A 22926-nucleotide genomic window follows, 5' to 3' on the forward strand; every position below is an offset into this window, starting at 1 on the left:
CCATTTTCCCTGCTAGAGCGAGGGTTAGCCTTGCGGTCCCCATGACAATCTTCTCCATTTTGCCCTATTTTCTACATATCCACTTGTTAACCCCCTTGCCCACATTTCTTCTTCCACCACCTTTAGCCAAGTCTTTCTCGGTCTTCTCCGGCCTCTACCTCCTTCTACATTCATTTCCATCACTTCTCAACCAGTCACTTTCATCCTTCCTCAACACATGACCAAACCATCTCAACCTGTTCCTCTTCACAGCATCCATCACAGGCTCTATTCCCATCATCTTTCGCAATTCATCATTTGTCTTCCTCTCTCTCAACGATACTCCACACATCCATCGAACCATTCACATTTCCACCCTTTCCAGCCTTCGTTGCTGCTCTACGAACATTACCCATGTCTTGCTCCCATAAATCATAACACTTCTCACACATGCAGCATACACCTTTCCCTTCAGCTTCAACGACACTCCCCTCCTGGTCAGCACGATGTAATTACCTGATGCCCAGATGTAATTGCATGCTCGTGTCAAATATTTAAAAAATGCATGCTGTCATTTTTGAGTCGTGGCTATTTGACGGACGGACGGACATAACCTAAAATATAATCCCCGGTGGGCACTGATAAACAGGTTATGAATCTGACGCGTTTTCATTGATCCCATGTTTTCCTTCCCTTCACAAACATTCAAAACTCATGGTAAACCTGATCTGCAAAAGATTACAGTACTCTTTTGGTGTCCCCTTCAAACACAGCTTTAAGTTCGTTTTTGAACCACAACGTGGAAATAACGACATGAAAACCTTGCTTATGAAGATATAATTTAATTTGTCACCATGCATCTTAAATGATTCGATGAAAAACGCGCAAGTTTAAATATTTACTAATCGATACTTTAATGGAAGAGCTGGTGATGATCATGATCCAATTTTTTTCATCACATTGTGTTCCAATATCAAATGTCAGATCATAACATGAAGTTTCACTTGTAAGCATAAACCGATCACCAGAAGACAAATTGCTAATCCCATCTCTTGTCTTGCTAATATTGTCCATATTTGACTTCGGAGAATTTTGGAACTCGGGTGATCTGGGTGTAATTGCATAGAGATGCGTTAAACCCAGATGATTAGCCACACAAAATGGTCGCCCACTGAGAAAACAGCGGCTAAGCATGAAGAAAAAATGCTTGACGTTTGGCTTTTATCACCTGTAAAAATGTCCGTATAATGAAGTATATACATATGGTGGCCCGTGATGGAGGTGAGGACAGAAAAGCAGGTCTGGCTGCTTGGCAAAACTCAAAAGGTTGCACCCCTTGGCAGGGCACCACATCACGCTGCCAACACGTACCACACGTGTATGCTGTCAGCATTTCGATCATGCTTCATCCGATTTTGAGGATAGAAGGATTACCTTAGGAGTTTAAGAGATCAGAGTTGAATTAATACCAGGTGGGGTTGACTCAGCCTGTCATCCTTCCGTGGTCGGCGAAATTAGTACCAGGGTACTGGGTCCTCTCTCAAGGAGGTTGGTGGCAGGATTTGCACTCCGGCCGCCGTAAAAACACCTCATTCTGTAGCACACACAGTGGTGTGTCGAGATGGTGCTGAGGAGTCGTTCAAGGACGCAGCGACGTGCTGATTCAGCATACGCTCCCATATATATATATATATATATATATAGTCTATCCCTAAAGTGAGTGTGAGAGCTTGGTTTTATTTATTATTTGTTTATCTTCATCTCCAAATGAAATTAATAGTTTTCTTGCTCTAAGAGCCACTTATCTCTCCATCCTTTTTGGAAATGCTCAAAATGTACACTTGTGTAGAATGTCAGTACCAGTCTCATTGTATGCCTATGTGTGTTTGTGTTTGCGTGCACGTGCTTCTCTAGGAATGTGATCAGGTGCACATTGATGATGTGTCATCGGACGACAATGGCCAAGATCTGAGGTAAGCTTCATGGCTTTGTGTCTATGGATTGTTTTCAGAAATAGTTGCTGATCTGGAAGGACTATACACATGTGTGACTGATGTACGCTCATTTGCTCAGCCTTTGGCTATGCTTTTGAGATGTAGATGTACCTGGAAGATGTGTTTTTTTGCTCTATTACCTATCGATATCTGTCATCTTTCACAAAGTACATGTTTATTTATTGGGGATAAACCACATTGATGTCTAATAAAGCCGTGCCCCTGAGCATATGGTTTTAATCACGACTCGAGACATCACAAGTTTTATCAAGACTGCTATGCAAGAATCAGATAAGTTGTCAAATGAAACCAAAAATGGCAATATCCATTGTTTGATGGATGCCGTCCGTTTCTGTTAGTGGTGTGTCGTATACTTCTTGTATTTTCGTTTGCAATGACCCATGCAAACTCAACTCTGCCCATATTGAATTGACAGCTAAAACGCAACAAATGGCCGACTATCCGGAGCTCAGTATGAACTTCGCACACCGTCCTTCACAACAAATGTTATTTCATGAAACCTTGTGTTGTGGTCAGTGCCCGTGGAAACTGGTATTTGCAGGAAGACTGCAGCTGTTTGGCTTGTTGACCTTGCTAGATTTTACATGACGTGTTGTTGTGCCATGAAACGCACGAGCCTTTAGAAAGTTTGCTTTGCTCTTCAGCTCTTCAAGCTACTTTGAACTGACCCTCAATGCTGATAGTCCTACGTCACATTAGTTTCTTAAAACTCGATAAAAGTGGCTAAAGTTAAATTGTACTTATCATAGTTAACAAAAATTCAATCACTAATGGGTTAATGCAATTTGAATACTTTGTCGACTCTTTTGTTTCAATACCTTGCGTGTTGACCAGTAACTGCCGGAAAACGCCTTGAATCTGTTCTGGCCAATGCACAGCACCTGAACTCCACCCCGGTGCCAATGCATGCAGATCGGGCAGTAAATAGAAGCCTCCTGTTATATTTGATCCCTTTGTTTTACTCTCTTGACTCAGGCACTAGTTGTACAGCTTACTGTGAACAAACACTGCTTATTGTTTGCTCGGCTTTCCTCCACATTGGTCACCTTGTTGTGGCTCATCTTGTCTACAAGTAATTTTCATCTGGGTGCACATGATAAGATAAAACAACAATTTATTTCGCCAAATGTAAAACGAATATGATGTCGCATCCTTGCAAATCTCTCTGTCTCTGTCTCTGTCTCTGTCTCTCTCTGTCTCTCTCCATATATATATATTGTTGTGGATCTCCAACGTCGGCCTTCCCCTTACCAAGGGGGGATTAATCCCCTTGTATTTTTACTAGCCGATGCGATCCGGGGCTATCACGTTCCTTCCGGTCGGTGTTAAATAGGGTTGTAAGCCGAATTAGTCTTATTACCTAAGTACTAACACCGGCCGTGAAGCAAGGAAATAACCCCACCCGAACCACGGTTTCAGTGGACACGCCGAGCGAAAGCGAGCCGCGATTCGGGCCGTTAACGGGAACTAACCCGATTGGAGCGGTTCCTGGTCGTGCCACGCTTACCCAATGGAGAAATCACTAAGACGGTCGAATTTAAGAGGAAAACAGGAAGAACAGGTAATTTATTATACACTTTGTACAAAGAAGAGGAAGAAGAAGCAGAAATATACAGTGAAGAGGAAAAAGCAGATACACAGGGCATCCTTATACAGTCTTATACTTATCCCCTGGACACGGGCCCGTTCACACTCAGTCACGCTCTCAGCCTCCCTCACACGGGGTTTGTAGATGGTCGGGTTGAGGGTCCACCGATGGCGTCCACAGCTCGCTCCGGTCCCCGACTCGTACCACGAAGCAGATGGTGATGGTAGACGGCAGGCAGGATCACCGCGTGTCGGTGGCGCGGATCGGACAATTATACTGGGGGGGATCGGTAAGCTGGCAATTATACTGGCGTACGTAATAGTTGTACCGGCGCCTTATACGCGCTCCCAGTATAGCTCGGTACAAATCGCCACTCCCACAAGTCCTCTGCAAGGCGCCGCTCCAGCAATGCTTTCCCAATGATGTCACCAAAGCCAAGCCAAGTCCCAGTTCTTTGCCACTGCCGTATGCACGCGAGTCCTTCTCATATATCGAGTGCCGTTCAGTCCTCTTGGGAAAACGCAATCGTGCAAGTCCTCTAATACTGGCGCCTTCCACAAAAGTCCTCTCCGCACAGTCCTTCAATACTACGTAAGTCCTTCAGAGCAAAAGTGCCTCTCCCAAAAGTCCTTCAGAGGGCTCTCTTCTCAATACTCTTCACACAAACTTGACGAGTGCCTCTCCCTTCTCATAACTCGAGCTCAGCGCTTTCCTGGGGGATCTGACTCAGCGAACGTCCTCCTCATAACTGAGGTGGGGGCCTCGCGCAACGGGTTTTATTGCTACGCCCAGCGAACCCTCTGGAATCTCTAGCCACACCCCGTCAGGCGATGTCGCCTCAGCCCTGATTGGTTGTTGGGGTCTTACCGGCTCCGCCCTTGATGGCTGCCTGATGTGGCCACACACCCACCCTTGCGCTCCGCCCCCTTTTCGGGCCTTACCTCGTGACATTTGGCTGGTTTGAGCGAGCAACTGGCAGCTAACGCTGCCGGCCCAATGCGTAACAACCTGCGAGCATCCTAATGCGAGGGGCAATGGGGTGCAGACTGGATAGTGCGCAATGGAGTCGATTGGAGGGAGGCTGCAAACTGAACGGGGCCTACTCTTATTTGTTTTACACAACGCAGATGATAACTATTGGAAATGGCCTTATCTCATATACTAAGAAATAACTAACGTTCTAAGGTGACCTACGTGTTGCATGTGGCCTAACTATGGGGTGCAACCTTTAACCTTTAATGATGTTACCTGTGTGTGTTCTCAAAACCGCAACTATATATATATAATATATATATATATATATATATATATATATATATATATATATATATATATATATATATATATATATATATATATACATATATATATATACATATATATATATATATACATATATATATATATATACATATATATATATATATATATATATATATATATATATATATATATATATATATATATATATATATACATATATATATATATATACATATATATATATATATATATATATATATACATATACATATATATATATATATATATATATATATATATATATATATATATATACATATATATATATATATATATATATATATATATATATATATATATATATATATATATATATATATATATATATATCTTCCGTTGAACTTGGGGGCCGACTTCCGTTGAACTTGGGGCCGACTCAGAAGAAGACCTTTGTTGGTCGAAAGCTTGTCGAATTAAAGATCGAAGCCCTGAAGCTACGTCCGCGTCTTATTCAATCTCCCGATTATTTATTCAATGCAAATGAGACGCCCTGCTCGTACTGTGGAGTTTCTACTATTTCTCACAGTTATATATATATATATATATATATATATATATATATATATATATATATATATATATATATATATATATATATATATATATATACATATATATATATATATATAAAAATACACACACGGTCATGGCCAAAAATGTTGGCACCCTTGCACTTTTTTCAAATGATGCACCATTTCTTCAAGAAAATTGTTGAAATAAAAAATATTTTCGTTTCCACAGATGTAACTCTTTGGTTTGCAGTGCAACAAAACAAAAAAATCTGAAAAAAATACTAAATCTTATGCTATTCCACAGAGAAATTCTAAAATTGCCCGGACAATATTATTGGCACCTTTTAGAAGTTGTTAGAAATAATTAGATTTCAAGCAGGTGATTCTCCTTTACTTTGGAACTAAACTCACCCATGGTGAGTTGCAGGTGCCCGCAATATATAAATCACTCATTCAACCACTTTGAATAGAGAAAAGGAGTCATTCTGCTGTTTTGTGTCACTGTGTGTACTACAATGAGCATGGAGAAAAGAAACAAAACCAGAGAATTGTCTGAGGGGTCAGACACAAGATTGTAGCGAAGCATGGACAATTTCAAGGCTACAAGTCCATCTCCAGGGACCTTGATGTTCCTGTGTCCACCACACACAATGTTATCAGGAAGTTTAAACCCATGGCAATGTAGCCAACCTCCTTGGACGTGGCCACAAGAGAAAACTTGATCGAAGATTGCAGCGAAGGATTGTTCGAATGGTGGAGAAAGCACCTAGATGAACTGCAAAACAGATTCAAGCTGACCTTCAGACACAAGGTACGACAGTTTCAACTCGCACCATCTGTCATCAACTCAATCAAAGGGGGTTCAATGGTAGGAGACCCAAGATGACCGAACTGCTGAGAAAGCCCGACTAGAGTTTTCCAAAACACACTTAAACAAGCCAAAATCCTTCTGGGAGAATGTCATGTGGACAAATGAGACCAAATTAGAGATTTTTGGTAAAGCACATCACATCTATGTTTACAGAAAACAAAATGAAGCCTTCAAAGAAAAGAATACCTTCCCAACAGTCAAACATGGAGGAGGTTCAGTGATGCTTTGGGCTTGCTGTGCTGTGCTGTCTCTGGCACTGGGTGCCTTGAATGTGTGTATGGCATCATTAAATCAGGAGATTACCAAGGCATTTTGGAGCAAAATGTTCAACCCAGTGTCAGAAAGCTGGGTCTGGATCGAAGGCCATGGTCTTGCAGCAGGACAATGACCCCAATGTTTTTGTAGACTCAGAAGAAGACCATTTGTTGGTCGAAAGCTTGTCGACAATTAAAGATCGACGTCCTGAAGCTACGTCCGCGTCTTATTTAATCTAACGATTATATATATAGATATATATATATACATATATATATATATATATATATATATATATATATATATAGATATATATATATACATATATATATATATATATATATATATATATATATATAATATTCTGCGTAGGTGATTCTGTCTGGGGGAGTGGCCCAGGACACCAGGTCTGGGAGGGGCTTCAAAAACAAATATCCATTATTTTGTTTCCTCGCATAGCGTTGAGGCCTGTTTTGTTAGGCCCGTGGTGTCTTGCTCTCTCTCACGAGATTTATTCAACTCTAATTCAATATCTCATTTCATTTTTCACAGTCGTTAACATGGTTTTAAACTAGGTTGCAAAAAACGGGAAGGAGATTTGTTGAAAGTTAACGTACAGGCAGGAAATAGCCGAGATCGGCACGGTTTATCATACACCGCCCAAATAATACAGACGAGAAATATTCGATGAAAGTTAACGTTTATGGAACAAAATGCATTTTTAATGAGAAGGCCTGTATAATTTAAACGAACTATGGAATACAATATTTATTAATAACGTTTGTTTTTAATCTATTTTTACTTTGTAAAGCAAAACGTTTTCGATACATTCAAGTTTAAAAATGAAGTCACCCGTGACTGATGTGCATTTTAAGACTGAATCAACACGTCTTTGATCATAACTTGCTTTTTGAAGAAACAAAGATGCATTTTGATTACAAGGCAGTGTTCTGGGCCCCGTGCTTTTTCTGGTCTTCATCAATGATCTCTCTGACTCTCTCGAAAATCCTCTCTATCTCTTTGCTGATGACTCCACTCTCTGCCGCTCCATTCCTCTTCCCTCAGATCGGCAGTCTGCTGCCTCCTCACTCTCTGAAGACCTGGACAAAATCACAGACTGGTCAAACAAGTGGAACATGTCTTTCAATCCTGACAAATCTCACACTCTTACTATGTCTCTCCGAAAAGATCGACTGGACAACCCTCCCATCTACTTTCTCAACAATCCTCTCCAAGAAGTTCTGTCGCTCAAGATTTTGGGTCTCACTATCTGCCATGATCTTTCTTGGGAAAACCACATTTCCAAGCTGGCCTCCAAAGCCAGTCGCCGACTGGGCATCCTCCGTCGTGCGAAGTCCTTCCTCGGCACACCTGAGCTCCTCACCACATACAAGGCTTTCATCCGCAGCTCAATGGAATACTGTTCTCCCCTATGGGCCGGTGCTCCTGCCTCACACCTAGCTCGGCTTCACGCTGTTGAAACCAAAGCTTTCAGAATTATTGGAATCTCCCGCGATGAAGCTATCTCTGAGGGCCTTTCACTCACTCACCGCAGGCAGGTAGGTGGTCTTTCTGTCTTCTACCGACTCCTCTCCGGCCTTGCACCCCCAGCTCTCTCTGTGCTCTGTCCCCCAAATATTCCTACAGGTCGCACAAGATCTGCCAGCAACCCTCTGATGGTTAAACTGCCGAAATCTCGGCTCTCCGCTCACCTTCACTCTTTCATTCCTCTTTTCTCCCGCCTCTGGAACAAACTCCCTCACTCCCTTCAATCCCACTCCTCCCTCCAGGTCTTTAAAACAGCTGTTCACCACCATCTCTTATCTTCCCCCATCCAAAACCTTGATCTTTTCTACCCCCGCTAATTCACCCCAGATCCACCTTGTTTGAAATTCCAACTTCTTTCCTGGAAGTCCTGGCAGTGTCCATATGTTTTATACCTCTCCCACTGCCCCCTTCCCACGCCCCCCCCTCTCCCCCAAAGCCCTCGCCCTCTCTCAGATCTCTCGATGTCTCCATGTCTCTCGGTCCCTGCTCTCAAATGTTGTGTTTGTGTCCTTCCCCCTCTCTCCCCATCTTGTCTACCGCTCCCTATGTTATATGTTTTATGTGTCGGTTTGTCTTTCTGTGTGATTAATGTTCGCTCTTTCACGAGCCTCGATATTGTATACAAAAAAAAAAAAAAAAAAAAAAAAAAAAAAAAAACTCAAGCAAAGGAAACCAGTCAATGCCTGTTTCGTTCGGAGCGATTGTACACCACCCAAAGAAGATGCGTTTCATTTCTAGAGGAAATAACATCGTGAAATCTTTAACAAAGTTTTTTTTGGGTTTTTGCATGAGTTGTCAAGGCTGAATCAATCGTGTTCACATCCAGGATCATTAAAGAAACTCCCTTTCACGTGTGCATGGACATGTAATTCACATATGTACAAAAAAAAAAAAATAGACGGTAAATTACTGAGATATTTTTTCGTTCTTATATAAGCTTTGTGCACGTACACTTTAAAGAAGTTTATTTGAAATCTTTAATTTAAAAAATGTAATTTTGTTTGCTGTAGTGAAAAGAGTAACTTTGGTTTTCGCGGGACAGAAAGGTGTAATGTAATGTTCTTATACACCGCCCATTAAGACTTTTTTCTCAGGGACTTTTCCATTTGAGCTGTATTCTTTATAAAGTCGGAATGTTTCATTATTTAGACATAGTCAAAATAAAAAGTTGCAATTCGGTACTCTGCACGTGGGGAGAGGGGCGGAGCATTTTTTACGTGTCGCCACTCGCGTTTGTAAATGCCATCTCCAAAATGAATAAAATAATGAGGGAACAGAACGAGACTGCCAATGAACGTTAACACAGACTTGCACGGGATGCTGAGCAACAAAGACATTGGAAGGTAATGTGTGCTCAGCAAACATATGCAAGAGCAGCTGTAATGAAACCTGATGAAGTATTGGATAATATTGTTGAAGTTCTTCATTGCGGTGCGAGTCCGATGACGTCACCATGCGTGTATTGTTCTGTGTGAAACATTTCACAAATGAATGCACAGGACGAGGGGGCGGATTTACACTGTGTTGCTCCAAGAGAAAAGTTAAATTACCTCTAATATTTGCCGTACCTGCTCAATTGGAACAGCTGCCGGAGTGAGGAGGGAGAGGAGACTGAGGGAGGGGGAGAGGAGACTGAGGGAGGGGGAGAGGAGACTGGGGGAGGGGGAGAGGAGACTGGGGGAGGGGAAGAGAAGACTGGGTGAGGAGGAGTGGAGACTGGGGGAGGGGGAGAGGAGACTGAAGGGGGGGAGGAGACTGGGGGGGGGAGGAGACTGGGGGATGGGGAGAGGAGACCGGGGGAGGGGGAGAGGAGACCGGGGGAGGGGGAGAAGAGACCGGGGGAGGTGGAGAGGAGACTGGGGTGGGGGGGAGTGGAGACGGGGAGGGGGAGAGGAGACTGAGGGGGGGGAGGAGACTGGGGGGGGGGGAAGAGACTGGGGAAGGGGGAGAGGAGACGGGGGGGGGGGGGAGAAGAGACTGGGGGAGGAGGAGAGGAGCCTGGGTGGGGGAGGGGGAGAGGAGCCTGGGTGGGGGAGGGGGAGTGGAGACTGAGTTGGAAAGGAATGAGGAGAGAGGAGTAAAGTGATCCCTACTCTCCCCCATGTGTTACTCACTCTCCCCCATGTGTTACTCACTCTGCCCCATGTGCGTGACCCACTCCCCCCCCCCCCCCCCATGTGCGTGACCCACTCCCCCCCCCCCCCATGTGTGTGTGACCCACTCCCCCCCCCCATGTGTGTGTGACCCACTTCCCCCCCCTCCCCCCCACCGTGTGTATGACACACTCCCCCCCCCCCGTGTGTGTGACCCACTCCCCCCCCCCACCCCGTGTTTGACCCACTAGCTGGTCGGTGATCCACTCCCTGGTGCAGTGTGCGTGATGTGGGAGGGATGGGGGGTGCGGAGGGAGAGGATTTTAGCTCTTGAAGTCACACTTTACATGAGATGTACACATTTCAAACTGTATTTCCCATGTACACGCACATGCATTCACATGTTATCAGAAGTAAATAAATTGTGTAGATTACACCATTTGTGGATCTGATAAATTGCCAGTAACCATTTTATAAAACTGAATGTGCAGGTGCAGCATCTAACTCAATATGTCCAAATGTCACACACGTCCATGCCCGTGGGATTCCCACGGGTGCCCCCACTTGTATGTACATGTTGTGGGAATGATCCTTCGGGGTAATGGAACTGTTTATTATAATTATAGTTATTTCTTAGCATTTGTTTGGATTATAACTAGCCTCGTACCGTACACTGCTCAAAACAACAACCATAAACACCTTCATTTCTCTTCCACTCCCAGTTACAACCCCATTCGGGGCTGAAAGAACCACCACACACTCAACCTCCACCTACACCGTTTGACCAGCCTCCATAAACTTCCTCCTGGTCCAAAGTGAGCCTTTCAAGGCTGCCTGGACCACTCTCTCACACATCCTCCTCCTTGCTGTTCCACACACTCCAAGTCGAGCAAGAAATGCATAAAATAAATTGCCAATATACCCTCCACACCCTCGATAAGCCCTCCCAAATAGCTGAAAATAAACTCGCCAACCCTTCTCCCAACACTCCACCTCCAGCTCACTGTACTTTCCTCTCTTCCTCTCATGCACATCCTCCATGTTCTCTTCCCAAGGTCCTGACAATTCCCCCAAGATGACCTGCCTTGTTGCATCTGACCAGATGCCAGTTAGGCCGCAAACTTGTCATGCAGATCTCCTATGGAAATACCCATTGCGGTCTGCCAGCACCTGCCAATCACAAGCATTCCTCTTGCATTCCACCTCCTCCTCTTTCTGCCTCTTCCCGCTTGGCCCTCTTTGACAAACAACACCTCTCTCCCATCGGCCTCATTCTCCATTCCCCTCTCTATTTCTCAATCTCATCACCTCTTATTGCACCATCTCCACTACCACCGCCAGCACTTGACCGTTCCGCAATCTCAAGTTTGCTGGGGATGGAAACACATCATATGTTGCCCACAACAGGAAAATCAATAGTATTGGCTCCATCCTCCAAATCTCTTGCCACTTCAGCGTCCTCACCTGCACATGTTCCCACCGAGTTCAAGCACCTAGCTGTGCCTGTCCGACTGCTTTGACATATTTCCTTTCCCCCTCCTTTTTTCTCACTTCCCCCTCAACCATCTTCCTCCTTTCTTTCACACATGCCTTTCCTCATCGCTCATGCTTCATTCAGCCAAAGCCATGCTTCCCCTGCTGTACCATTCTCACGACCTTCTCCTGTTGCAGCCGCTCTTCCATCTCATCCACCTCTGCTCTTGCAATCCACTTCCGACTTCCTTTGTTCTCTGGGAGAGCATTTTTCACCACTGGATCACAGGAATCCCACACCATCATGAACACCTGCACTCTCACCACCTTAAACTCTTCACCAGTTAGTGATGTTAAAGGAAACCGCAGTTTTCCATGCTGACCATAAAAAGCGATATTCATAAAACAGTGTGGCACTCCCAACCACCTCCTCACAAACCCATTCACAAAAACCTCCACCCTCTCTGCATGTCTAATCACAATATCATCATCTTCTTATTCTTTGGCTGTCCGTCGCTAACGACGATGACCGTGAAGGCGTATGGGTCAGCACTTGTCTGCACGACAATGGGAAGCGAGACCAGTATTGGATAAAAATCCTCTGTTGCAATGAGGGAAAAATACATTTATTGGTCGGTTTTTATTGCCGACTTTGTGCCGCTGGACAATATCATAAACCATCAATGGTCACAATACTAGTGGCATCAATCCAAACTTCAAACACCATAAACACCATACCTTCAACTTATCTGGCAAACCAAATCCATCAGTCCCCTTCAAACATATGAGGGCCTTGTTCTTCACCTAATCTACCCTTCCCACATCATTCAACTCCACCGCATACCACCTTCCAATACTCTTCGAACCAGGAGGAGTCAATTTGTTTCTATAATCCTCGCCACCTGGGGTAATTGATTAGGTGAGAGCTAATTGATTATTCCCTCCATTCACATGTGAGAGATGTGGGTGGGCCTTTGTTTTTTATTTGTAGGTTTACTGCTCGACATTTTCGCATGGTACATGCTTGGGAACCTTGGTGGTACGCGTTTCTGTCTACGCTGCTGCTGATGACTCACCAATAAGCGATGAAAGTGGTCCGTCAGATGAGGGGGGTGTGTAGCATTGAGTTTCGCTTGTGTGTACTATGTGTAAATGTCATTACAGTGGTGGAGGGACTCTGGGAAGAGTTTGAAACAGCAAAAGGTTTAACTTGTGTAGCCTTCAGGTTGCAGTTATGCAGCTTTCTTTGGGTAGAAGAGCATGGGAGGAGTCCATATATATGTGTTTATATATATATATATATATATATATATATATATATATATATATATATATATACATACACACACATACATATAATGAGGGCAAATAAGCCAGAAGTATGTCCAGTTGATGTTTAACCAATGCCCACCATAAAATTTCAAAGCTTGAAAGTGGCTGAGCTGAATGAAGCTTCCGGGGAGGAAGTGACGCTGTGGTCTGCGCATGTGCAGGATCGGATTTTTTATCCATTCGGATGGGAGTGCTCGTCACACTCCACATGTTTTTGATATATATATTTATATATATATATATATATTGTATATATATATATATATGTCTCTTTATCTCTATCTCTCTCCTCTCTGAGCTCTGTCTCTCTCTATCTTTATCTTCTTTTCTCTCCATGCTGGCTTTATTTATCTTCCTTGTAATCGTAGCCCCGCTGTAAGCACGTCAAAAAATAACGAATTTACAAACCCCTGTCTTTTTATGTTTTTTGTTTTGTTTGTTTTAGTCTTCGACTTTTAAAATTGTATTTATTTCCTTTATGAAAAGGTGTGATGTTGAAAACCCACAATCTAACGTTTATTTGCACTTCCAGTTCTCGCTCTCACTTTCTTTCCATCTCTCCATTATTGCAGCACTTACAACTTTGCAACAGACGGTTTCCATGCAGCAGCAACCAGTGCCAACCTTTGCTTAGCGACGGGTGTGCGTGGTGGGGTCGACTGGATGCGCAAACTTGCCTTCCGTTACCGCCGTGTCAAGGAAATGTACAACTCATACAAAAACAATGTGGGAGGTAACTCACTCATTAAGTCTTTCTGTGGTACAATACTATCAAAGGTGTGGTTTTTTTCATGTTACAGATTATGATCGTGTTTTCTCTCTATTTATTGATTCTATTCTTACCATTGGCATAGGTCTTGTAGGACTTCCAAAGCGTGACTCCTGGCTCCAACTAAGAGCCGAGATTGAAGCATTAACAGACTCGTGGCTTACACTCGCACTCAAATCGCTCTCACTGGTGCATTCTCGGTGAGTTATTCGGCTCTTGTTGGCCTCTTTGGAACTGGTAATGTTGTTATCAATCTTTGCATCACAAAAATGTTCAAAGAGATCCGATTGAAAGCAAATGTCGGATAAAGAAAGTCATAAATTTTTTTTTTTTAATGAAAAAGATTTTACCTGTTATATTATTGCCAACCTCTGTATCCAAAGCTTCATATTGCTTTTGTTCTACAGAACAAACATCATTTGATTTTGTACTTAGTGCTTCGCACCGTGTTATCAGGATTGATGTCTGCAGGTAGCATAATTTGCTTGGAGCACAGCTGTGCTGCTGATACAGTGCCTCCGGTACATTAAAACGTGAATTTGTCATTTGTTCAGGGTGTTGGCAATACCACACCTAGCTTCTTCATGAAGGTATCTTCAACTATCTTTAACTTCCACTAACTAAGGCCAGCAGATGGGACGCCCAGTTTAACGTCCACACGAGGGACGGCAGACACATTGATGAATCAACCTGCCTGTGAAACACAAGGACAATAGTTTATAGCTGCGTTGAAATTCTAATTCAGGCTAGAAAGTTCAGAGGTGAGTATACCAATTCAAGAAGTAAAATGGCATACTTTTCTGATAATATTTTGAGATGTTTGAGTAAGAAGCTTGAAATTTATTACGCTTAAAAGAAAAGTTATCCTCATTGCTTGATCAACAATATTTTCAATCTACTGATATGAAACAAAAACAGAAATAAAACTGTAGAAATAAAATAAAAAATAAGAAAATAAGTAAATAAAAAATAAATAAGAAATAAACAAGTACAGATACAATCAAAGTACACCGCCACCATGCCAAATAAATAAATATCCTCCAGCACGGCATTGCCGGGGTGCCTAAGACACCCGGTGATACCGCCGTGCAGCTCATATAGGTGTGATACCGTCATTACGTGCGATACCGCCGTGCAGCCTTGGGAGGAAGAGGTGCACAATAATTGATTGATTAATTTCATAATTAAAATCAACAAATAATGATCATAAAATATATTCTTAATCAAATGGCTAATAGCATACCTAAACCTCCAGTGCTTCATCCTGAGCTGTAACTTTTTGAGAATGAATTAAATAAGCCATTAATCGAAAAAAAATAAAAATTAATTGATTAATCAATAAATAATTAATTGATTAATCAATGAATCAAAAATGTCCTTTCTAGCCACATAGTTCTCAAATGTCTTCAAGCGAACAGATAGGGGTAGTAGAGCAGAACAGGTTCTGCTCCACGAGCAGGTAGAGATCATGGCATATCAAAACATCCCTGATAGAGGATGAGCATCCTGCTCCACGTATGGTCCAAGGCAAGAGGGAGAGACAGAGAGTCTCTCCTCATGTGCTCCTATAGTCTTCCATCACAACTCCTCTTTCCTTTCATGCGACGAGGCGCGGCCACTTGGACTTCCTCGGCCACTTCCTCCCACCGGCCTAATCAGAACATGTCCCGTGGCACTTCCCCTTGCCATCGGATCTTACCAATAGCTTGCTGCATTGTGGCAGCAGCGGTAGGGTCCTCCCAGGGGCCACATCCCAGGTGATGACATTGATGGCACCAATCACAATTTTTAATTACCCTCCCGGGGGTCCCTTCACCTTAACATGCCTGACCCTTGGCTGCTCAGATAGTTAGGACAGATCATATAAATACCCTTAACCTAGCTAACTTCTCTACCACACACAATAGTACCTGCCAACGATGCACAAAATCAGGACTACTTAACCTAAACAGGAAGTCCTTGTTATAAGTAGAAATGAACTGTCCTATGGTCCATGCTGGGCAATGAGGCAATGAGGAAGTGGAGGACATCGGCAATGAGGAAGTTAGGAGTGGAGGAATGGTTGATCAGAGTAGTGATGGCAATGTACAAAAGAGCACGCACAGCTGTAAGGACGAAGGACGGGAACAGTGGTGAGTTTGAGGTGAAGGTGGGAGTGCATCAGGGGTCGGTACTAAGTCCACTACTATTTGTAGCTGTGATGGAGGTGCTGGCTCAGAACGGAAAGGAGGGTTTACCGTGGGAGTTGTTGTATGCAGATGATCTGGTGTTGATTGTGGAAAGTATGGATGGACTGAAGGAAAAGATGAACAAGTGGAAGGAATGTATGGAGACAAAAGGTCTGAAGGTGAATATCGCAAAGACGAAGGTGATGGCAAGTGGTAAAGCATGTGGTGAGGTGGAAAGAACTGGGAAGTGGCCCTGTGCTGTGTGCAGGAAGGGTGTCGGAGTGAACTCCATTCAATGTACAATGTGCGCTGAGTGGGTTCATCAAAAATGTAGTGGTCTGAGAGGGTCATTAACCAGTGTGGCAGCAACATTCAAATGTAAGGTGTGCACAGAGGGAGCTGCAGATGGAGGAAATGTTGAGTTGGATCTTGGAGACGGCGTGAAGCTGGAAGGTGTGAAAACATTTTGCTACCTCGGAGACATGCTGAATGGAGAAGGTGGATCAGACTCGGCAACGGTTGCTAGAGTGAGATGTGCATGGAAGAAGTTTCGGGAACTGAGTGGCATGCTGATGAGGAGGGGAGTGTCGTTGAAGCTGAAGGGAAAGGTGTATGCTGCATGTGTGAGAAGTGTTATGATTTATGGGAGCGAGACATGGGTAATGAACGTAGAGCAGCAACGAAGGTTGGAAATGGTGGAAATGCGAATGGTTCGATGGATGTGCGGAGTATCATTGAGAGAGAGGAAGACAAATGATGAATTGCGAAAAATGATGGGAATAGAGCCTGTGATTGATGTTGTGAAGAGGAACAGGTTGAGATGGTTTGATCATGTGTTGAGGAAGGATGAAAGTGACTGGTTGAGAAGAGTGATGGAAATGAATGTAGAAGGAAATAGAGGATGGGGAAGACCGAGAAAGACTTGGCCAAAGATGGTGAAAGAAGAAATGCGGGCAAGGGGGTTAACAAGGAGAGATGCAGAAAATAGGGCAAGATGGAGAAGATTGTCATGGGGACCGCAAGGCTAACCCCCGCTCTCGCAGGGAAAATGGCCTTTAAAATGCATGTTGTTGGTCCATGTTGGCATTCAATTTTTTTTAACACTAGTCTGTACACACACATAATAATATTTTTAACAATCAGATGGAACTTTGTTACAAGGCCTTGTTTCATTTTTCTGGAGTTGCTTGATTTGATTAAGTTTTTTAAATTTATCAGCATACATCTACGTATAACAAGGATAAATAGATGGCAAAATATTAACAAGGAGAGATGCAGAAAATAGGGCAAAATGGAGAAGATTGTCATGGGGACCGCAAGGCTAACCCCCGCTCTTGCAGGGAGAATGGCCTTAAAATGCATGTTGTTGTTGTTGTATACATGAACATGATGTTGTATACATGATACATCGACGTATAATCAAGGAATGAGATTGAGGAATGATGCTATGTGGTACAATGACCATGGATTCAACGCATCATTTATTGTGTTATGTTGCAGCAGGTTTGTAATTACCCTTGCCTGAGGAGAGGGTATTGCATTTGAGTCCGTTTGTTTCTTGCCGGAAAAGATTCCGGCAAGTATGTTGGTTGGTTGGTTACTTGCCGGAAAAGATTCCGGCAAGTATGTTGATCTGTTCGTTTGTCTGTCTGTTTGTCTGTCTGTCTGTTTGTCTGTCTGTTTGCAGCACTGCGTCTACACCGTTGCATGTAGAATCGCCAAACTTTACACACGTATTTGTCTTGCCCTGGAAGAGACTGTGCCCAATTGATGACGTCATCGGTCACGTGGTTCGGCCGCCATATTGGAAAAACCGAAAAACTTTGCACCTCCATATCTCCGAAAGTGCTGAATAGAAAAATTGAGACATGGCTCATTGCAAAGAACTCTCCATGGGGAATAAAATACGTTAATGATGACGTCATCGGTCACATGGTTCCGCCGCCATATTTGTCCAAAATGGCAGATAAAAAAGTGCATTCCGGCAAGTCCTCGGTCTCTGACCGATTTTTCATTTGTCTGTTTGTCTGTTTTTCTGTCTGTCTGTTTGTCTGTTTGTGTACAGTACTACGTCTACATCGTTGCACATAGAATCGCCAAACTTTACACACACATTTGTCATGCCCTGGAAAAGACTGTGCCCAATTTTTAACTCTCTCGGCCCAAGGCCTCCATTATGACGTCATAATTCGATAATTCGACAAGTACAAAACTTCATCCAATCAAGATGCAATTTCCTGAGCGCCATGTCGGCATAAACTGGTGGAGAAAATAATGATGACGTCATCGGTCACGTGGTTCAGCCGCCATATTTGTTTTCACACAAAAGCCTTAAAAACCACTGAAAACACGTCCTGGCGAGGGTCTGCAATCTCTGATTGCTCTTTCTAGTTAACTAACTGATTTGCCATTATTGGCATGTAGTGTGAATATAACGGATACCTTCGTTGAGTCCGTGAAGGATGTTATCAGGGTGTGTATTGGTTGAAGCGATGATGACTTCCTTGTGAGTGTGAGGGCTGTCCTATTTCTTATGGAACATCAAATGTTGCCTTTCAGGTCAAACTGTGTCAATGTGCTCGTCACCACTACGCAGCTGGTTCCAGCCCTGGCTAAAGTTCTCCTCTATGGCCTGGGGATTGTCTTCCCTATCGAGAATATTTACAGTGCTACTAAAATAGGTGTGCAGCGCAATTGAAGGTCAAATGCTCATTTTGAATCATTTGGACATCCTCAATAAATGTATGGATCTGAGTAAAATTTACATATGTCGTGGCATTATTATGTGTACAAGTAGGATGTTTAGGTTTAAACACACCCTATGTGCAATGTTAAAAAGTTGGATATTGCTATAATTTATCTGTTTAACCAATATTTTATTATAGGCTGTTCAGAGTATGGACAGTCATAGAGAGATTGGCAGAAATCTAGGCATTTATTTTGGACCGTGGCCAATCACCGCATCAAGTTTCCCAGGAAGAATATCATTGCTGCAAAAAGGCGACCCAGAAGGCCTTCACCATTGACACCATGATAGGAACACTGTATGTCCTCACTGACCACAACCACACTGCTTAAAAGAAACCTTTGGCTTTTGGCCTTTTTGCCTTGAAGATGGACATTGATTTTGCAGGTCTTGGCTAAGCTATAGATCTTCTACACTCTGCGATGTTTTCTATGATAAATTCCAGAATGAGATGACCCTTTTTCACTACAAGAGCAAGGCTGAACGGACAGAGGGTTAGCGGGGCGACAATTGGACACAACCAGTTAGTTGCTATAAGGGAATGAACAAACAAGAAAAAGAGAGAGGAGGTGAGTAAAAACTGAAGCCAGTAAGTGGTTGGGTTGGGAAGGGTTAATGAGGGTGATAAAGATCATTGGTCATGATGGGGGTGATTGTGCACTGCGTGCTTTAGAAGCCCTGGAGGAAAGAGAGGGAAAGAATGGCCTTTTGAAATTTGACTGATAGTTTATAGTTTCGTTGGGAGGAGATGATAGTGGCTTGAGCAGAGTACGGGAGGAGGAGGGATGGGATTTGGAGGCGACAGGAAGTGCTAACAATAGTTTGGTTGGCTGGTGTCGATGAGAGAGCAGGGGCTACTAACAGTAGCAGTGTGGTTGGGATGGGCTATTGAGAGCAGTGTTGGGTCAGAAGGTGGTTCTAGTAAGTTGTATGAAACTTTTTACTGCATTGCAGGAAAAGAAAGCTGTTTTGAGCGCATCATCTCGAGGTTTGGTAGGAAAGTCACATATGTTGTGATTGGTGATGGGCGTGATGAGGAGCAGGCTTCCAAACAGGTACCACAGTATAAATGGCACTTCTCTGTAGGCTTTACCATCACATTGTTCGAGGCAAATGTTGCAAAATGGCAGTTGGAAGAATGAAACAACGTAATTCTGTACATTACTTGCTGTTCACAACCTTTCTTGAATCTCCAGTTAGATTCCATTTTGAGAGTTGAGCATGGTAAATCGCTGTTATAATTGTATTGGTAAAATATGTGGTGCGAACCTTTGTCATCTGATTTTTTGCCATTTGGCAGCACAACATGCCCTTCTGGAGGATCTCGAGCCATTCGGATCTGATGGCGCTACACCACGCTTTGGAACTCGAGTACTTGTAGCATCGTCGGAATCTCTTCTGCATGAACTTTGGTGGAACTGCACCTGGAACGTGACTCAAATGGGGAAACTGGGCGGCCCTGCAACTGTAAGAGGACATGCTTGTCCATTAGACGCGTTTTCGTTTTCTCTTCTCGGTGCCTCGAAGCTGCGATAGATGGCAGCCGGCCTTGCCCCTGTGGGATGCCTTGACCCGCAGATTTGATCCCGCTGTGCTCCTGATGGAATACATCACAAAGTGAACACAGGGAACAACGGAGGGAGAGCTTGTTGATTGGCAGAACTTCAACTGCTGTGCTCCTTCAGTAATGCCAAAATCTTGATGTCACGCTGGGTTTATTCAATAACTCGTGGATTGTGCTGTGCTAATCCCTAGACCAGCACTCTTCCACCCTTTTGGGTTAAATCCTTATTTATTTTTTTCCTTTGCCTTCTAAAGCAAGGAATTAAAATGATCTTGCAACAGCTTTATTTTTTTCTTCTTGGTTTTTCTTTATGATTTTTTTTTTTCAACAGCATAGAAATGCAATTTGGGGAAGAATGATTTTCATTTTGAATTATTTGTTTGCTTTGTTTTATAACAATAATTTGGTGTGAATGAACTGCGTAACAGAAACTTTGCAGCACTCGTTGTACATAAAGTTTGTAAAGTGTGTTTAAACCGAAAGGTGATTTATCATCTGTGCTTCTTTCATGTGATTTCATAACAAATTCTCAGAAACTGGTAAATATACAGAATATATATATATATATATATATATATATATATATATATATATATATATATATATATATATATATATATATATATATATATATATATATATATATATATATATATATATATATATACGTATATACATACATACATACATACATACATACATACATACATACATACATACATATGTGTGTGTATATGTATATATATATTTTTTTTGACATCACTTTCATCTCTGTGCATTATTGTAGAAATAAATGTCAAATTTGTACATGGATGAACCGTTTGGAAAATGTTTACTATCTGGTGGATGGGGTTGTAATTTCAAAATGGATGCTTTCTAAGTTGCTTCCTTAATTTTGAGAAATATTTAATTTGAAACACTATCAACAGATATACAAGGGTCGGTACGAAAGTAAACCTCTTATTTTTCAGTTTGCAACTACAGCATCGTTGGAAAACTATGAAAGATCACAATGGAAGGTTTGTATCTTCCGCCCATTTCAAGTGATATCCTGAGTTTGGGCCGTTAGGGTGACGTAGAGGTACGCACACTCTCCTCTAAGATGTCTAGCCTGTGTTTGAATTCCGACCCAGATATAAACGGGCATCCCGGTGTTTCACAGGCAGGGTGATTCATCAAAGTGTGCTGTTAGGGTTGGGGTTGAAGGGAGGCATTGTGGAATGGGGGAAGGACGAGGGAGAGAAGGAGGAAAGTTCAATTTGGAATAGTTTGGGTTGCCCTACAACCTTCTGCATCCTGATTGGCTGTGCTGATACGCCCAGTCGGGTCCACGCCAAGGGAATATGTTCATTGACACACAGCACAGCAATGCTGAACTAATCTTGTACACTAGAAAATCATAATTGTGTTCAAACACACACTGATACTGCGCTTCAACAATCTTGGTTAGGTTAATTGTATATTATGATGGTGTTTGTGGCTTGCCAAGATGGCCTAGAGGCTAGAGGTATGCACACTCACCTTTAAGCCGTCTAGCCTGGGTTTGAATCCCGACCCAGCTATAAACGGTCACCCTGGTGTTTCACAGGCAAGATGATTCATCAATGTGTGTTCCGTCCCTCGGGTGGACGTTAAACTGGGCATCCCATATGCCAACATTAGTTGGAGGATGTCAAAGATCCCACCGTGTGCTTCGTGAAAAGTAGGTGAGCTATCGCTGACACCATGAACAAATTACAAATTCCTGCCCTAACTGCTGCTGTGTCAGCAATGGCAGACCACCGAGTAGTAACCTTTGCCAAGTAACAGTATGGTACATCTGAATCAGGATCCTGATCTGACAAGATCATTATGAAATCCAAGGACAAGCCTCATGTATTCATTTGGTGAGATTTTGGGTTGGAATGGTTGAAGATATTATAATAACCTTCTATAAAAAAAAAACACATTTTGAAGATAATTTCGCTTCATGTTATATAGTCGTTCGTTGCTGCAACACTTCTCCGACTTAACATGGGCGACGTTTTTGGTTTGACAACGAATGTCTCTCAATCGAGACATTTTTACCTTTTGAACATATGCTATATTGTACTGGGATGGTGATTATGAATTCTGCCTGCTAGTTGCATCATTACAAAGGCATGTGACCATATTACCGATGCAGGTCCACCATCGATAATGTGCCAGTGATGTAAATTCATCCACGTGCTTAGCAGTGAATGTACTTAAAGGATGCCAATGTGCACACGCGGAATGACCAGAGCACCAGGAGAAGGTTATCCACCCAATAGGAACTTTATTTTTTAGTTTGTTGTTTTCCCAGTAAAAAAGTTCGTCAAAAATAACTGGTTGGAACAGCTTATTTGGCAGTGCAGCCTTGTGAGCATGCCAAAGTCTGAAGCCTCGGCCTAGTGTCAGCTGTGCTTTTATCTTCTTTATTTATCAGACATCATATGGATGTCAATAAACACTCGTTTTACTCTATGCGTGGCACATCACGTGCAGCGAATTACACCTCCATGCACCTTTTATTTATTGTTATTTAAAAAAAACGGTTCTGTACACCGCCCATGAGGCTCGGTTTGCAAGCCACCGTCTACAATTCCAACAGAAAAGACGTAATTACTCTTTTATGGAAAATATTTTTCGAGTTTGTTTTATCCTCAAAAATAGACCGTAGTGAACACACA

At 42.8% G+C, this 22926-nt stretch overlaps 1 protein-coding gene across 13 annotated transcripts in view; it reads left to right on the forward strand.

Moving 5' to 3' along the window:
• LOC137439047 (protein phosphatase EYA1) overlaps positions 1 to 20783 on the forward strand; it is a 267871-nt gene extending 247088 nt beyond the window's left edge. For all 13 annotated transcript variants that reach the window (XM_078767698.1, XM_068134674.2, XM_068134677.2 and 10 more), the window contains 6 exons: positions 1894 to 1952; positions 13562 to 13722; positions 13844 to 13958; positions 18486 to 18607; positions 19627 to 19727; positions 19973 to 20783. In XM_078767698.1, the coding sequence (XP_078623824.1) occupies positions 1894 to 1952; positions 13562 to 13722; positions 13844 to 13958; positions 18486 to 18607; positions 19627 to 19727; positions 19973 to 20053 (639 nt within the window). In that variant the 3' untranslated portion in view covers positions 20054 to 20783. The remainder of the gene's footprint in view (positions 1 to 1893; positions 1953 to 13561; positions 13723 to 13843; positions 13959 to 18485; positions 18608 to 19626; positions 19728 to 19972) is intronic.
• The last annotated feature ends 2143 nt before the right edge of the window (positions 20784 to 22926 follow it).

This window comes from Myxine glutinosa, chromosome 13 (assembly GCF_964187855.1).
Source record: "Myxine glutinosa chromosome 13, kmMyxGlut1.1, whole genome shotgun sequence".
Classification (NCBI taxonomy): domain Eukaryota; kingdom Metazoa; phylum Chordata; class Myxini; order Myxiniformes; family Myxinidae; genus Myxine; species Myxine glutinosa.